The following is an 18,133-nucleotide window of genomic DNA, read 5'->3' as shown; positions in this document are numbered from 1 at the left end:
TTGTCATTAATCACCCAAGTCAATTTTCCATTTGGTTGGGTTTGCTGTTAGTTCAGTGATATACAGCTGTACCGAACGGAAGAAGTTGTCAGTTTGCTCGTTTTGAAGGGGGGAAAAAAAAAAGCCCAATTTTAAGCATGTTGGGAGATCTTCCTTTCATCCCACTAGAGGGTGATCCCTCAAAGTAGTCTTCTCCAGTTCCTTTGGAGCAGAATTTGCCCTTTCCATAACTAGAGAGAAATAAACTTACACTGTTAGTACCCTATATTCCTTAGTATTGGAGAAAAAAGGAGCAAGGCAAATATTAGTGCTAATGAAATAAATATTTGATAAAAAAACCCTGCATTTGTTAAATATTGAAAGGGAAAAAAAGAGTTTGCTTGATGTTCTCTTTAGGGAAAGAAGGAAACAATGAACTGTCTTATGATTCTTTCTTAACAGTGGGCAAATGGTGCCCATCTCTAGTGACGATTAGGGTAGATAAAGGGTTAGAAATGTGTTGTGAAGCTTCAGGCAGATGACTGTAGATGCCGGACGAGATGCAGTCGTTGCTGCTCAGCCTGTGCCTGTTTCACTCGGGTTGATTTTCATGCCTGCGTTGCGCCGTATCCTGAATAAAATCACAGATCTGTCTTGTCCACCCGATGCGATCTCGCCGAGTTTTGACGGTTACACGTTGTTATACTAACCGGTTGGATGTGAAGACCTTTGCAAAATTGCTCGTTCTTTTTCCCCCAGTGATTTTAAAATATTAAAGCCATCAGGAGGGTTGAAGCTGATTTACCAAAAGGGAAAAAAAATTCACAAATGTGTTTTGAGTATTGAACTGCCGTTGACATCTAAAGTCCCAACCATGCTGTTTTCCTCCACACTCCAGCAATCAGGACATCCAGCAAACCCATAAAAAACCAAACTAATAGCATGAATATTCAGTGACCTAGAATACTAATTATTGTCATGAATATTAATGTGATCGGACTTGCTTTTTCCTCTTCTCTTTCTCTGGCTCTTTTTTTCTTTTTTTTTTTCCCCTCTTTTTTTTTTTTTTTTTTTCTCCCCACTCAGCCGGCTCTAAAGATGGACCATAATGAGAGCATTTAAGAGAGAGAGCGCTCTCCGCCGTGACAGGGACCGGGGTAATAAGGAGAGCTTGATTAACGTGGTGCACTTGGGGGAGAGATGAGAAGATTCACGTGGGCCTGTTGTGGGGGAGGCAATGAGGCACCGGCGGCTGTGTTGCTGCTCCCTCAGATTAATGAGGCCTAAGAGTGCATTAGGAACAGTGACAAAGGTTTGATCTAATGGGCTCAGTCATTTTTCCTTTGAGTGACAGACGCACAGAAGTAATTGGCTGTGCAGAATGGCAGCTCATTGGCAGTACTTAAGGATACATTATCCCCGTTGTGTGGCCCGCAGAGGCTGTTTATCAAAACTGCTCACACTGCAGACATGCATTCACTTAGCTGCTGTTACAGTGGCAATAGCTATTAAAAAAAAAAAGTCATCTCGCATTCGTATCTATTGTGTCTTTTTCAAAAATAAAGTTTCTTTGTTCCATTTTCTTAAGAGTCTGGAGGATGTTTGAATGCCGGCAGTCGTCCTGCCCCATCCCGAAGAGGCTCTGGTTGCAGCTCGCAGGGTTTGGGGAGGTTTGTCAGCTGGCGGAACGCTCCCAAAGTTAGGTTGGTTAATCTTACCGGGTTTTGTTGTGGATCCAGCGCACAGGTAAGACCCTCCCCCCCCCCCACCCTCTTTCCAATTTCATATTAACTTCCACAGACAGTCAAAGGGATTAGGAAGCATTTTATATCTTTTGCCTCAGGCCCCTACACATGCATTGCTTGACATGCGAGCGGCATAATACCACGGAATTAGTTGATTTTGCACTGTTATTTTTTTTGCAAAGCTAAATTCACAACTGTTAATAGGATTCATAGCCAAATAACAACAGGACAAAGTAAAGCATTTGCCGGTGTAAAATGGTCACCTCTGGGTCTTAAAGATGCAGTCCCTCAACAAGCAGGTAACCTCAATGAGGTCTTGGCCAGAAGGTGGAGGATACATTATTTATTGCTGTTATTTGTTAAAACTGCTGGAAAAATAGTAATATGCCTACTGGGAAAGGAAAGCATGCTTTGATCCCAGCAGAATAAATAGTCCAGGATCTGGAGCAGAAGCCCTTGGTGAAGATCTTGGGTTTAACTTTCTTTTGGGAGAGATGTCTCCTCTGATGACTTGATTTTCCTCCACACTTGCTGTGTTGGTTTGGCCCGCTCTGAGAATAATAGCTTTTCTTGTTATACTCCCAGCACCGTGTCCTTCACTGCCAGGATATTTCTTGGCATTGCCTTGTTTGTTCATTAGTATTGACCCTTCTCGCTTTGTACACTACTAATCACGCCCGGTTCGCAGAGGCTGCCCTGCCAGGCTGCGAGATGGAAGGTCTTCCTCCATTAATAGCTGCTTATCTTCAGGAAATTTGTTCAGATAATAAATGCTTCTGAAGAAAAACATAAAAATCAGTTAAACCCAAAGCGAGTTGTCTGCTACAGTATTGAAAATGATTGTCAGTGTATTGAAGGAGAGTTGCAATACTGGAATCGGTGTGTTTTGGAAAGAGACTGTTGTCTCACTCTTTCTTGTTCCATGTACAAGTAACCTCAAGTTATTCAGGTCCCTGATAAGCCCAAGGCAGGAATGATGTGCTATTTGCACACTGCTGTCAGATCGAAACAGAATCCGTAGTAATACTGTAGTAGGTTTTCCCCTGTTAACAAAAGCATACAAGAACCTGGTTATGGAAGTTGGAGCTCTCCAGACCTGGTCCCACAGCTCATCTTCCCAAGAATGTGGCCAGACAGTGCCCTGAGACCTGGGCAGTACCTTCCTTTCCCATGCAGACGTTACTCACTTGGAGAAGCAAGGAGCTGCTAGTAGCAGTTTTCCCACGTTTCAATGCAGGGCGTGATCTCCAGAGTTGGCAAGGGAAGGGGGATGCATCTGTAAAAGATGGATGCTGGGATCTGAAGCAGAACACTGACGGAACCCAGAAGTGCCGTTCCTAAATTTTCCTCAGCTAAAGCAGGAGTTGTCCCAACATTCATATTGGCAAAGCAGAAGGCAGCAAGTGGCACTGCTTGGGTGGTTATCCACTTCTTAGGAAAGTTTCGTCCACTGGGAAGATTTCTGCACGACTCTGGGAATTAATTCATAAACGTAATGCAGAATTGAAGAACGGGGAAGAGAACGCTTGTTGGCTTTTTGCAGCTACCAAAGTGGCCTTTTTCACTTTCCTTTTGCACCCTAATGTCTGAAGGAACTTCAGGGATTGGGGCTGGGTATGGGTTTTGAGCAGGCGACCAACAGCCGATCTAACAGTGCCTTTTGCTGAATTAGAGGGCATTTCAAGAATAGGCAGTATTCCAGCAACAGAAATTGACCCAACATGATTTGAAACAATTAACCCTCTGATATCAAGAGTCAGGATTTCCTGACCCACAACTCTAATGCATTTTTCATTAGTTCTAACAGCTGGTGAGCGCAGCCCTCTGGCCTTCAGAGGTTTATTTCTTTTTTTGGAAGAGAAACTTGTCGTGAACATGAAGAGCCTAACACAAATAAAACGTGGCCGTGGTGAAAGCAGAGCGGTAGGCTGTAGTTCATCTGATTCGGTCTTTCTGTGCTTCTGTGCAGTCGCTCTCTGCGGGTGTCATACGCTGCTGCTTCATGGAAAAATATAGTTCTGCTTCACGACTCTTGCAGTGTCTCCTTGTCTCATAAATTCAACACTATATTAGTTGCACTCCTGAATATAAAACTTCTTGTAACCGATTTGTTTGGGAAAAATCACAGCTCTCTCTGCAGCAGGAAACGGAGACCACCTCCATGGATTTAAGTCACTTGTATCTCACTTTTTAGGGTATAGCTGTGATTTATATTCATTCTGCATTTGTAATTAGTGGGTACCATCATTGGTGAAAGCTTAGGTTGAGGCGATGCGTCTGCTAAAATAGCCTCTGCTGCCCAGTGATGAGGCGCTGTATTATTTTTGTTAAGTTAAAATACAGCAAAAGAGGAATTGCTAAAATGCTGTCCACCCTACTCTTCTGCTGCAAGAGTAACATGACAAAAACCCTAAATAGTTTATTATTTTGGTTGGGCGGGTTACTGCGTACATGTAAGATAACATTTCTGTTGCACTTTATTTATTGCATATTTTATTAAAACTTTCATAATGCACAGATTCTTTATCTTTTGGGTTTTACTGACTAGGTGCGCGCTTACAGTCTTGTATGGTCCTGTGTTTGTATAAATCTTGGTTGTTTTTATAATGTTTCCAAGTATTGTAATCTGGCCTGGCGTTTTTGGCATGCTGTTTTGTAAATCTGAAACAACTGAGTCTGAAGAGCAGAGAGAGTCCCTCTGCGCGTAGGAAGGGGAGACACGTTCTGCCCCCAGCGCGTGTGTTTCTGTCAGCCTCTTAATGCATATCTCCATCCATCCACGCAGACCCGCGCTCCTCTGCTTAATTCCTCTTGTGACGAGTCTCTTGTCTTTACTTGCTCTTTGCTGCCGGTGGCTATTTACACTGAATAGATGGAGATATAAATTGGACTTTGTGGGAGTGTGCTCACTTTTCTCAAAGGCTCTTCTGCTGAGCGTTGACCAAACCTGGAAATTACCTTGAATCTTAATTTGGATGGTTTTTGTAAAGCTTAATTGTTTGAACGTTTTGTAAGCGCGATCATAACGGGGTATTTTATAATATCAGAAAAGACAGTTTTAATAAAGCTGTCTAGAGCTAGAAAGAGGAACTCTTCCTTTGATGCTCCTTTGGTAGATGAAAACATTTTTGTTCAATAGGAGACCAGCATCTTTTTTTGCTCATTTGAGACCGGTTCTGGCAACATACTGATATTCATTCAAATATAAATGCCATATTCTCTTTGAAATGCAAATTGTTTAAAGAAAAATAGCATATGGTAGAGGTAAGTACCTTTTCAAATCAGCTCCCACACTTTAGGGATGTGAGTACAGCTAAAATTATTCTTTGGAAAGAATCTGGAGCCTTTGACACATTGAAGCTTGAACTAATCAAGGCTTCCCAGTAAGCATATACACATATCCATATCAAGGAAACAGTGCTGAGAATACATGGATTAGCATAGTAATTTAACTGCCCCCTGCTAATCAACTTAAGCAACCAGCTGATGCATATATGATGTATTTGAAGAGGCGCTCTTTCACAGCTCCAGAATGGGCCAGGTAGCTGACCATGGATTTCTTGTTAATGTTGAGATATATATCGATATAGAGATATATATACACGTATGTACGTATACATGTTCACATGGGGGAGGCAACGGATGCAGAACGCATCAAGGCATCACAACCCAACACGCAGGGCTGACTTTTCGATGAGTATTGCCGGCCTCCTCTTTTTAACTCTCTCTTGCTTGTCTGCTACAGGCCGAGGTGATTTCTGCTGTTGAGGCTTTATCCTTGAGCAAAAATAAAGGACAGTTGCTTTGTGGAGGTTTGCGTTGAGGTTTGCCTGTTATAGCTGGGGGAAAAAAATACAGGACTGTTTTGTAGAAGCTTTGTGCAGTGTACAAAGTGTGCAAGGACAGCAACTGACTTCCAGCGGTCCTTGTTTTGCTGTGACAGCATTAGCGCCTACTGGGGTGGTGGAATACATGTCCTGAATGGAACACGTGCGACTGAAAAATGAGCGATGGGTTGGGAAATAATTTTCAAATAAGGTGGTAAGTAACAAGTTTGTGCTAGAGCAGAACACGTTCAGGAGGGGGAGAGGAAAGGGCACACTGCTTTCTGTAGTCCAGCCCTTCTGATGTCTACCCATGAGTTCTGGCTTGCGTGGTCTGATATATCATGAAAATCATACAGCACGTGAACAAAGTGGAATTTAACCTTGGATGAATGTTATCACAAGGGTTGCAGGTAGCGGAGTTGCCAAACTATGGCAGTATAAAAGACAGAGGGGAGCTGGGTTGCCTCATTCATCAGTAAAGTACTAGACGACGGGACTTGGCACCTGTTTGTTGCTGGCAGCCCATGCCTTTCAGAAATGTGAAGTGAAAGAAAAATTCCTATTTGATTTGCTGAATAAATCACTTCCTCAACAGCCTGATGTCATAACGGGGGGTGTGGAGTTTCTGAATAATGGCACTAAGGTGAACGTAAAGCTTTTGGTGCTGACATGGTGATGTAGAACTCTTGGTATTATGTTGGGCGTCCTATTAAATTTTTCATTTTGCATCACGGTTAGAATGTGACCGGAGACTTTTGTTCAAAAATTTGTGAACTAGGTGGAAGGTGGCAACACACAAATATCGCTGCTCTCTGTAATTCAGCAACCTGGCACAGAGTAATGGGGATATGTCATCCAGGTGAAGGTGTCCAGTAATTGTTTCTGTTTTCCCATGATACCTAGGAAATGCTCCATCTCCGCTTTCATGTACCAGTTTTCTCCTTCGTGATCTTTGTGATGAAGACGCTCTTGCAGGAGTTCATCATGTGTAGCTTCCCACTTTACTAGGTGCAGTGTGAAAGATGGCTACGGGCTAAAAGTGCGCTTTTGTGGCTTTGCTCTTGAGTCTTGGCAGGGTTAGGTCCTTGTGAAAAAAATAATTGTTTCCAAAACCGTTTACCACTAACAATCTTAGGATGCCCAAAAAGATTCCACAGCACAAACAAAGCAAAACAAAAGAGTTTGGATTAATCTGCTGTGTAATTGTCACCTGTAAGTTTGATTTTGTAAAGTTGATCTGCGAAGTTAAAGGCTAATAAGCAAAATCAGAAACAAGACCAGAAAAAAGTTGGTAACTTTTCTGTAAGTTCTTCTAAAAACAATGCAGATCTAAAGGACCTGTAGGTATCTCTTATCCTGTGGGTGCAACTCATGTTGCAGTCAAAGGGACTGCAGCCATTTTGCTGCTTAAGATGTGTCAAAGTGCAAATTGTTGAAAATGGTTGGAATCAAATGGGAATGCGGAGCAGCTTCTGAGCTCAGAAAGGTTGTCTTGTTTTCCTTTGGGATGGAAGGAAAAAGAGAAAGCCTGTTTAGTAATTCGGACACCCCTGGAAACGTTGGTTGAAGGGGACCTCTGGAGATCATCTGTGCCACCCTCCTGCTTGAAGAAGCAGGATTGTCACCAGCGTTGGGTAAGTTCAGCTGTGTCTTTGTGTAGCTAAGCTTTGGAAATGTGAGAGAATGAAGGTCCCCCAGCCTCTTTTGGTCACCTGTTCCAGTACTGCATGTGAACTTGCCAAGCTGTAGCGCGGCTGCTGTTTTATATCATCTACAACTAAAAAGCTTTTGGCTCCCTCATCTTTACAAATGTCCTTCCGGTAGCTATAGGCAGCTATTAGATCATCCATTGTCCTCCTGTTCACCAGACTGAACCAGCCCAGCTCCCTCAGCACTCATGGGCCATGTGTATAAGACCTTTAACCGTCTTGGCGGTTCTTTGCTGGCTCTTTTCCCATTTCCCAACAGTCCTCTTGCAGTGGGAGACCCGGAACTGAGTACAGTGTTTCAGATGCCCATCATGGTGTGCTCAGCTTGTGGTTTGTGTTGGGTACAGTGTTAACACACGTTGTGACATCCATTGTTGACTCTTGAGTTCTTCACAGAAATGCTGCTACTCAACCAACTAGTCCCCAGCGTCAGCTACTACACTGGGTTGTTCTGCCCCAGGAGCAGAGGTTAGGACTTCTCCTTGTTGAACCACATGGTGTTTATATTGGCCTGAATCTCAAGTTTCTAGAGCCCATTTGGTCTTAAGCTCTGTCATTCATGTCAGCCACTCCCTTTAATTTGGTGTATCATCAAAATAACTTGTTAATGTTCATAGTTTTTCTGGATTGTGAAAACCAGAGGAAACCCCCGCTGGTTGTTTCAAAGTGAGCATCAGCGGCGTCACAGAAATTCATGTCGAAGGAGGTATTTCTTATGAGACCTCAAAATACATACTGTCACCTAGTGTTTCCATTTTCTATTGTGACTTTAAAATACTGAGCTATAATTTGATCCTCTGCTTTGTACCTTCGTTTCCGTAGGCCTGATTTCTTTGCTGAACGTTTCTTTGGAATATGTCTTCAGAAGGTGCTAAAACACTGGTATTAGCAAATTGCTCTCGGTTGATGGGGGTCAAGCACACAATGTCCTGAAGCGGACCAGTTGTTCAAGGCGTAATTTTTTTCAACAGTTTGGTGGATGATGCTCTATATATGGAATCCTTTGGACAAAAGGGTTGCCCAGGGAAGGTGATTAGAGAGAAATTATGTGCTAGTAGCTAAAGCACTGCCTTGAGAGGTCCCAACAAGGTTCCAAAATCCACCTCAGACTTTGCATAATTGAGCAAATTAGTTTTTCTGTACGTATTTCATGTCTACAAAGTAGAGATTGCCAAACAGAAGTTCTTGAGACTGAGTAAGTGCATTCAAGACTCAGATGGACAGATGCTGTAGTGACAGATCTGTGTTAAGGACTAAAGACGAGATTTAGTCTTGGGAAAGGGGAGGAGAGAAAGGGACAATTATGCCAACTCTAATAAACACAAAGTAGTTCACTAAGCTCTGCTGTCTTCCCAAAGGCTGCTCTGGGAAAAGACATAATGATAGAACTGGGAGTCAGGAGATCTGGGTTTTATTTTCAAGTCTGCCACAATCTTCCTTTGTGGCCCTGGGTCATTTAACCTCTGAAAAATGGGGGAAATGATAGCAGATAATTAACAACCTCACAGGAGCATTGAAAATTAATTCATTAATTTTTCTGAACTCATCAGTAGAAGGTGCAATGGAAATGCGAAGTGTTAGGGTATTTTATAAAATCGTGTCTGTTTCCTTCCCTTTACGTGTGTTTTCAAAGAGTATTATTAAATCCATAGAAGATTTGTGGGGTACCTTTGGAAAGCGTGCCGTGAGGAATGAAACTAGCATTGTGCAATATTTGTATCTTTATAATGTGCAAGTCCTGTGGTAGGAAAGGAGTAAAATGTGCTCAGAAACCAAAACCGTAGAGCACCCTTTGGCCCGTATCGAGTTGTGAGTAAGACCGTGAGAAACGTGAGTTTCTGGAAAGATGTTAATTGTTCTGACTCAAAAATTTATTCAACCAGATTACGCTTCTCCCGTTTTATGGTGAGAAACCTGACCCTATTGCTCCCCCTCGCACACACCTCCCAGCATTTTATTGTTCTAGACCTCAACAATCATGAAAATACTAAAATTATTTCTCGTGTTTACTGGGTAAAGGCTATTCTTTGTATCTCACCTTTTGTGTTGTAGGCCTTCAGTTAGAGTTGTGAAGGGTGTGTTGCTGTGGGACGAGACACAGGAATGATATTTGCAGTCAATGGAACAAGCCTCTAGTGCGTGCTTTGTGTCATGATACTGTTTTAAGATTAAAAAATCTGAGTAAGTTTTTTGCTTGGTCTTGCAATGCTGGTAGTTATTTGCCTCCCCATCGCTATGTATTTGACTTCACTTGGGGACATACTTATGTGAAATATTATTTAGAGGGAGACTGTTCTAAACTCTCTGAGTTGGCTTAGTTGTCTCATCCCGGTTGCTTGTGTAAACAGTGGTTTTCAGGAATAAATGTATTTTCTGTGCACAGTCTGTCTTTTGTGCTCTACCTGTAACAAGTGGCGAACCTCTACGAAACGTGACTGGTTGCAGGATTGTGGAAGATGGGGTTTTCCAGAAGGCAAATGGACAGAATGAGCTGACATCTTGAAAATTTAGGCTCTTTTGTCAGAAGTTCCTAGCTGGGTTTGAGTGGCCTACTGAAATCCTTGGTGCCCCAAACTGGTCACAGGACGGTTGTCTTCGGAGTTTCAGGGAGGTTTTTGTGTTGGTTAAGTAATCTCGTTTTCTGCTCTGTAAAGATGCACCCCATCCATCTTCATGCAAATCAACTTTGTCTTCTCTATTGACACAATTTGTTTTCCATTTATGTCTAGGGAACGTGACTACTAGCACATCTGTGTCTCAGATGGCAAGTGGGATCAGTCTAGTCTCCTTCAACAGTCGTCCGGATGGTATGCATCAGCGCTCTTACTCGGTCTCCAGTGCAGATCAGTGGAGTGAGGCAACAGTCATTGCAAACTCTGGCATTAGCAGTGGTAAGAAACCTGGAGCTGGGAGGGGTTACCTGCTTTGGGGTGAAGGGGGAGTTTGGTGGTTTGCATTTTCTAAAAAGAGAAGGAGGAAAAAAAAAAAAAAAGACCTGATGTTCACCCAGATACTCTGTGGGAAGCCAAGCTTCCAGCATCTGAGAGAAAAAGGAGGAATTAGATAAAAGAGAACAGATCAATACAATCCTTTTTCAGCAGGAAGAGAGATAATGTAATTCTGATACTGCTTAATTTTAATTTCAGGTATGTAACGTAGGTTGTTCACTTCATATTCTTATTTCCTTACTCTGCGTGGTGGGTATTGGCAGTAAATTATCCTTCACATCTTTTCATCAGCATGTCCTTTCTCGTCTGTGCTCTTGCTTTAATGTATGCACAGCACTGGCGTAGTCGTAGTGTTGTCTCTGTGGAGTGTTTAACAGTATGAAAAGGAGCAAACGCTGTTCCAGATGGTGTTTTGCAATGATCAGATTGTGAGAGTGAGAGAGGGGTTGTTGTTTTTAAAGGGCACGTGTGATATTCAGTAACAAAATGGTGCCTCTGGCCTCGAAAGAGTGCCTGGGAAGGATGGAGATAGACAGGGCTCTTCACCTACAGCCAACCTGCTGCCTACCCAAACGAGAGCATCCTTGGAGCAACCATAGTGGTTGCCCTGGGACTCGGGTGTTTCTGTTGTGGTGCGCTGAGGAGATCGCTCATACCAGTGAAGCACACGTGTCCAGGAGCATGGGGTTTAATAGGCACGAGGAGAAACCATGGAAATTTCCTGAAACAGAGGGGGAAAGGTCGATGAGCGTGTGAAAGAGAAGAATGAACTGAGAAGAAATTGAGAGTATGGATAACGGGGAGAAATATGAGTAGGACAGGAGAAGGAGGGAAGAAAGCTGTTTCTGATGGCTATCCCTAAGGTAGTGAGAATTAGAAGAGTATGAAAACTATTTCACATGTCCCATATGTGTAAGTATATATATACATCTCATAGAATCATGGAATTGCCCAGGTTGGAAGGGTCCTTTCAGATCATCGGGTCCAACTGTCAATGTAACTCTGACAAAACCCATCACTAAACCATATCTCTGAGCGCCACGTCTGTCCGTCTTTTAAATCCCTCCAGGGATGGTGCCTCAACCACTTCCCTGGGCAGCCTGTTCCAATGCTTTATAACCCTTTCCGTGTAACAATTCTTCCTAATATCCAGTCTAAACCTCCCCTGGTGCAACTTAAGGCCGTTTCCTCTTGTCCCATTGCCTGTTACCTGGGAGAAGAGACCGACCCCCCCTCTACACCCTCCTTTCATATATATATGTCTATGTATGTAGGCATCTGCATAGGGTTTGAATTGAGTATATAGCTCTGATGCTGTCTCTGTTTTTTTAAAAAGCTTGGACAGCTTTCAGTGCCACTTTATGAGAACAGAGAGTTTAAAATCTTGGTCAGCTTGGCTCTGAGTGCCGTTAGCTCTCAAGTTCATAGTGCCTGAAGCACATACATTTCTGGAGCTCTAAATTTGTGGGCAGCATCTTCAGGAGCGTGATACTTGCAACAAAATGGTACAGATTTTTGACCGAGAATTTTTTTAAGCAAGCATCCTTTATTTCAGCCATGGTGAGAGCCAGAGATACTGCTAAACAGCACGATAAAATGCTTCAGCGCTGTTCTCTTCTGTGTCAACCCAGCTCACCCTTTCCTTTGGAAACTGGTTAGGCTTTTAGGGCAACGACTGCCCTACACAAATTCCTTTAGACTGAACTGGTTTCACAGTAAGGCAATTTATTTCTCTTTCTTTTTCCCAAGCTGCTTCATCATTTTAATCCACCCCAATTCTACTTCCCTTTTAAAAGGCTCTATCAAAGTTTCAGCTTTTCGCGCCTTTCTTTTGTACTGTAGCTTTTTAAAGAAAAGTTGGAGAGTATTGTTTGCACTAGAAGAAAGGCAAGTAAAAACCAAGATGTAGCCTCTGGTCCTTGACACCTGACATACCTACGGACAGGGGAGCAGATGCCACCCCCTTGCTCCTTAGTGCCAGAGGTGACAACTGAGGCTGCAGTAGAGGAAAATCTTCAAAATGCAGAATTCAAGACTTCCTAAAAATGGCAGGTAATTACTATGTGGAAAAGTAGAAATGTAACCTAAATTCCTGCCTTCTCCCTTCCCTTTTACTTCGTAACGTGCTTTCTGGTTTTGAGATGTTTGCTGGACTCGTCTTTTGCTCCGGATGCTGCACTTCAGCTAGGTTCAAATTCCTGGCGAAGGGAACCTTTTCTCCTACGCGAACTCTGTACTCCAAGTATGTGCGATACCTTTTTTTGACTTGACATTCATATGCGATTACTTCTGGATCAAAAGAGACGACAGCTAGAATTACCTATGAAATATGTGTTCGAAAAATGCACGCGACTGGTGGGTACTTCTGGATAAGCCTGACTCAAATAATTTCTTGCAGAGGTTCTAACTTAAAAAAAAAAAAAAAAAGCTTTTTTTTTTATAAATACATGGGAAAAATTGGACTAATGGTGAGTTTTAGGCAACTAAGGGTCAGCAGAAACAGAAGTATCGCGATAAAACTGCTACAAAGCCTCAAGAATAATTCATTGCTATCGGTGTATCATCTTCCGATAAGCTCATAGATGTGTCCTTTACGCTGGTAAGTTGACGCATGAAAAACTCTCTTTAATTTCAGGGGTTTTTTCCTCCATTAAAAGATTTTTGAATTTTAGTCATAAAAAGATAATACTGTGAAAGCAGCAGGTATGGCGAGAAGCTAAGCATCTTTTGGAATTCAAATGCCAATGTACTGGAGAATATGCCTGCTTATTGTCACATGGTTTTATTGTAGACAAAATAACATATTGGGATTCAATTTTTCTCTGCACCTTTTTTTCACATTAAATTAATACTTTGTGTGGCTCTGGAGAACTTTTCAAAGTCTTCCGAACCAGACCTTTGGTTTCCTGGGGCTTCTGTCTTTCAAGCAGCTGTGAACATCTCCTAATTAGATAAATTACTTTGTAGTGGGCAGAGCCACAAAACAGGAGGTGCTGGTTAAATTAAAGGGGAAAAATAGAAAAATCCATTCTCTGAAATGGAATGCCCCACTGCTTTATGACTATTACTGTTGTAAGGTTTTACATTTAAGTACCTGAGGTTTAAAATTAAATGTCTAATATAATTTGGCACTGGTAACATGAAGCCTGTGACTGCCCTCGGAGAAAATCTAGGCAGCTTAGTTCAGTGTTTCAAATTGCTGCCTGCTTGATAGTGAGCAGATCATGCAACTGGCTCACTATTTAGCTAAATACCACCCACTGTTCAGCATAATTTTAAATGCAATAACATATTTGCCTTAAAAACTCAGAAATTTAAAACGGCTGTTCCCGCAGCACATGAAAAATTAATTCTTTTTACTTTTTTTTTTTTTCCTTAGTCTTGTAAGTACTTGACAGAAGTAATTTTTGCAGCAAGAGAGAATAAAAACTGGGGGCAGTAAATCCCTGTCCGGGAACCTCTTGTGTAGATTCTTTATGGACCCAGAATTGATCTACATGTCAGATCCTGGTGTAGTTTAAACTGTTTATCACCCTAATGGTGGTAGAGAAACCATGAACATCAGCTTACAATTCTCCATGAAAGAAATTGGTGTTTGCAGTCAATGAAGGACCAGCTTAGCTTTATTGATAGATTTAGAACAATTACTGTTGCTGCCACTATTGGCCAAGAGGTTTTCCTGGATCGCATTGGAACACTGGAAGTCTGCAATTATTTTTTTTTTTTTGATAAATATTTTCCTTGATGGATTTTTTTTTTTTTCCCCCCACCCAGAATTATCTATAGTTGCTCACTGCTGGGGAATAAGGGGGTTGTCCGGTCTCAGGGGAGCCATTCGTATCCTGTCCAGGTGTTAGTTTGGTTCAAGAATGTGAATCTGCACCGTTCCTCCTCTGCAAATTCGCCTCTTATTTTATTCCGTACGTTCTTTTTCTTCTGCAAATTTTCTTGGCTGGGAAAAGGCAGGACTGTTTCGAGGAATCGAGGAAAAGTTGGCCGGGAGAACTGTTGTGAGGCATCTCAAACTTGAGTACAGAATGCAGTTTTTTCCGATGGAAAACAGATTCGTATTAGCTAGTGGAGCTGCTGCCATTAATAAGAGATGGTGTTGTCTGTTCTACAGTCTTCACAATTTGTACGTCTCTAAAGAGCTTGAGAAACATACCCTCAAACTTAGCATCGGAGCATTTTTTTTTCAATGGAAGAAATCACGGCTAGGTATATTAGATTGCAAAAATTAGGTTCAGGAGGCTTAGCTCACAGAAGGCTGAGGATGTTATTTCCTACCTGGGGATGAAGAAGTAGCTTGTTCATTCTCTTTTTAAATGTCAGGTTTTATAGTTTGGCTTCTCAGACTCTGTCCTGAGCATATCAGAGGGAAGAATTTCTTTCTTAAAGTTATAAAATACAGCTCTTCTGAAACAGTGCTGCAAACAGTAGTTTGCATGGGACAGGGATTTCTTGCCTCTGGACTTGTAAATTGTCATTTGAATTCTAGCGTGGTATAAAATTCTGCAGTAAATCAAATATCTGTTTAAATATTATCCACTTAGGCTTTATCACTGTACAATTGCTTGTACGGGCCATTTGATCTTGGCTGTAATTTATGTAAGTTGTAATACCTGGTGTCTTTTGAGTTTCTAACAGTTTGGTGTTAAGGTTTATTAATGTGAAATTGAGTTCTCACCGTGCTGTGGGGTATGGGAGGACATCGGAGTGTTTATAGGAACACAAACCTTCCAACTTGCCTTACTTTTCTCGTCGTAAGCACTTGGAGTAATTCAATGGTGCAGTCCTGTGCCATACCTTGAAAAAAAAACATGGTTCAACTTGCTTTCATAACACTTCCATTTCAAAAGTGACCCAGAAAACATTGTTCAGAGTTGTTTGAATTCAATAGGCGAGTTCTTGACTAGGATAAATTATATAATTTTAAATAGATTTATAGAATTTCAGAATTATTTGTGTTAAGTGTACATAGATGGTCTGGGTTGGAAGAGCTTTTTCCTCCTTTTTAAAGAAGGAAGTAATTACTGAAAATCAAATATAAAGTCATTTTCTTCTTTTTTTTTTTTTTTCCTGGCTGTTCTAGAGCTACTCTGGGGTTTCCTGCAGTTACTAATATTTAATATTTTAAAATTTGCCACGTATAAGACAGTATGTGTGCAAGCAGTTCACATTGTCTTTACAAATAGGAAGGAAAAGGGAATATTCCTGCACTTTTCACACCCTTTTGTGATCAACAGACAAGTTGCTTCTGGCAAATGCTTCCAGAGGGAAACTTTGTCAGGGTAAACTCTGCTAACAACAACTTTGCTTTCTGAACAGCCTGCCATACCTTGGGGAAACTTGGCTTATGAAGTACTACTTTTTAGCAATTTCTGGAAAATGCTCCTCCTTCAGCACAAGGTTGCACACTCCAAAACTTCCAGGATTAAAATTTAGTAGGCGTTTTTGATGAGCTCTTAGCTGAAGTAGCCCGGTCAATCAGAAATATTAAAAATTCCTATGCGACAATGTCCTAGGTAGCTGGACTCCCACCAGTGTAGTGTCTGTGCCTTTACTCTGTGAAGAAAGGGAACAGGAAACTGGTATTTTCTCAGAATTGCTGTAGCATCTTCCTTGTGGCTAATGTTGCGCAGCAAGAACTACCCTGCGGGACTTCACATTTCAAATCGATTTTAATTTATACAGGGGGGAAATGCAGTTTTGCAACTTATGGCTCCCCAAAATATTGTAAGGCTTGTAAGGCTTGCAGGGCAGAATGCTTGCTGTGCCTTGCATGACCAATAAGTTCCTTATAATAGTAAGTTGGTCTTGAACTTCATCCTTGGTTTCAAAGAAAATTATGTGTTGCTGCTCCTCTTTCTTGAGAAAAAGGACAGGAATATCGTTATCATATTTTCACAATTAACGGAATTTGCCAAATTGCCTAAGCAATCTGCCAGCACCACCTCATTTAGACTATCATTTCAGCAGTTTTCCCTTGTGCAAGTTGCATTCTCTCTGAGCGTTGCCTGTCTTCTTCTGGGTTCTTACCATAAAGTATGTGAGGTTGAGACAAGACATTTGCAGCTAGATGTTCAGTATTACTATTCTCATAGTTGTGTCATTCATCATTTTTCCATTGCAGCGTGATGAAGAGGAAGATACCAAAGACAGTCTGATACTTAAATAAGACCCTAGAAGTGGTGGTGTTTCATACTGGTTTCTAGAACTTTTTAAAGGAGGAGGAAGCCATATCATTTCAGTCCTCAGCTAGAAAGAGGAGGTCAGCAAGGAAATCTGATTATTGTCTGACAGCTTGAGCATTAGTCAGGAGAGCGTCATGTTGCCTGTGCCCTACCTGAGCTTGAAGGCAGATGGAGAGGGGAAACGTAAAGTTTCTGAGATGTGGGCAGACATCCCATTTGTTTTTTCGCTGAGCTTTCTTCTCCAAAATGGTGTTGGCATAAGGATAAGCCCTCTGAAAAGGGTTTCAGAGTGTTAAACTAAATGGGTGGTTCTTGTAGGAATGTGTTAGCATCCAGAAGTAGCAGGACCCAATGCTTACCCATTCTGTTCTGTAGACCATAAGAATCTCAATTGAATGGGAAGGTAAGGTTGCTTTTCTTGGGAAGATTCCTACCAGATTCACAAAATAGAGGCTCTTACCTTGTGTTCTCTAGGTACGTGTTGCCAAAATGATGGGGGAAAACCTGTCCTGTCATACAGGAGGGCACTGAGCCTGGAGAAGAGAAGGCTCCAAGGAGACCTTATAGTGGCCTTCCAGTACCTAAAGGGGGCCTAGAGGAGAGATGGGGAGGGACTCTGAATCAGGGAGTGTAGTGATAGGATGAGGGGTAACAGTCTCAAACTGGAAGAGGGGAGATTTAGATTGGATATCAGGAAGAAGTTCTTTACTGTGAGGGTGGTGAGCCCTTGGCCCAGGTTGCCCAGAGAAGCTGTGGCTGCCCCATCCCTGGAGGGGTTCAAGGCCAGGCTGGACGGGGCTTGGAGGAACCTGGTCTGGTGGGAGGTGTCCCTGCCCGGCAGGGGGTTGGAACTAGGTGATCTTTAAGGTCCCTTCCAGCTCTAACCATTCTGTGATTCTGGGTGTTCCTGAAATTCTGCCCCATGTGCCATGCTAAAAAAAAAAAAAAGTAATCAAGGGGCAAAACCCCTTTAGTTTGCTACATCTGCGAATAGTGGTTCAGACACTGATGGTTTGCTTACAACTTTCAGTCTGCCTTTCACCGGGCCATCCACGCTGTGGGTTGCAGCTCAGTGAACGTCAAACTGTAGATGAGCCATTGCCATTTGGTCCAACTGGAGTCCGCATCCATCGGGGAGCGCGTTGCTTCATGACGAGAATGGAGATCTCAAATCTTCCAAAGAAGGGAAGATATGAAAGCGGTTCTTCTGTTTCTGTGTCCGTGGTGGGAGGGGGAAATTGTACCAATAAGCCTTTGAGGCTTAAACTGAGCTGCGTCGTGATGTTGGTTTAAGGAAGATACTTGGTACGTGGGCATTTATGCGCAACTTTGCTGGATTACTTAGTCCTGCTGTTTAGATCCTGCACTATATTATATGGATTTTTACAATTCTGCAGCTCTCCAGAAACCCATCTGCTCTTCTTCTTTGAGATCCTCTTCTTTCTGCCTCCTCCCTCCCCCCGATTAAAATATAAAGAATTGTTGCATTCAGCAATTAAATCCTGAGCTTGATTCCAAAACAGCAAGAGTTTTCATCTTCAGATAATTTGACACTGGCAGCCTCATGCTCATCTTAATCTTGTTCACAACCTGAAGTGCCAAATGTCTGTCAATAAATTGTTTATGTGACTAAATTAACTTTTTAAGTGTAACTATAAAGCTTTGGGTTTTCCTGATGTTAACTTACGGATGCCTAAACGCGTATTTTGCATTTAATTTTGCTTAAAATTT

The 18,133-nt window shown here is 42.1% G+C and overlaps 1 protein-coding gene across 5 annotated transcripts in view; it reads left to right on the top strand.

Annotated features, from left to right (window-relative positions):
- AGAP1 (ArfGAP with GTPase domain, ankyrin repeat and PH domain 1) overlaps nucleotides 1-18,133 on the top strand; it is a 380,161-nt gene that overhangs the window by 251,678 nt on the left and 110,350 nt on the right. For 3 of the 5 annotated variants that reach the window (XM_054209385.1, XM_054209383.1, XM_054209381.1), the window contains one exon: nucleotides 9,990-10,151. The exons of the other annotated variants lie outside the window; for them this stretch is intronic. In XM_054209385.1, coding sequence (XP_054065360.1) covers nucleotides 9,990-10,151 — 162 coding nt within the window. The remainder of the gene's footprint in view (nucleotides 1-9,989; nucleotides 10,152-18,133) is intronic. 5 annotated transcript variants of the gene reach the window in all.

Source organism: Rissa tridactyla, chromosome 7 (assembly GCF_028500815.1).
Source record: "Rissa tridactyla isolate bRisTri1 chromosome 7, bRisTri1.patW.cur.20221130, whole genome shotgun sequence".
In the NCBI taxonomy this organism is placed as follows: Eukaryota; Metazoa; Chordata; class Aves; order Charadriiformes; family Laridae; genus Rissa; species Rissa tridactyla.
The sequence above is the reverse complement of the archived record's forward strand: the minus strand, read 5'-3'. Positions and strand labels throughout refer to the sequence as shown.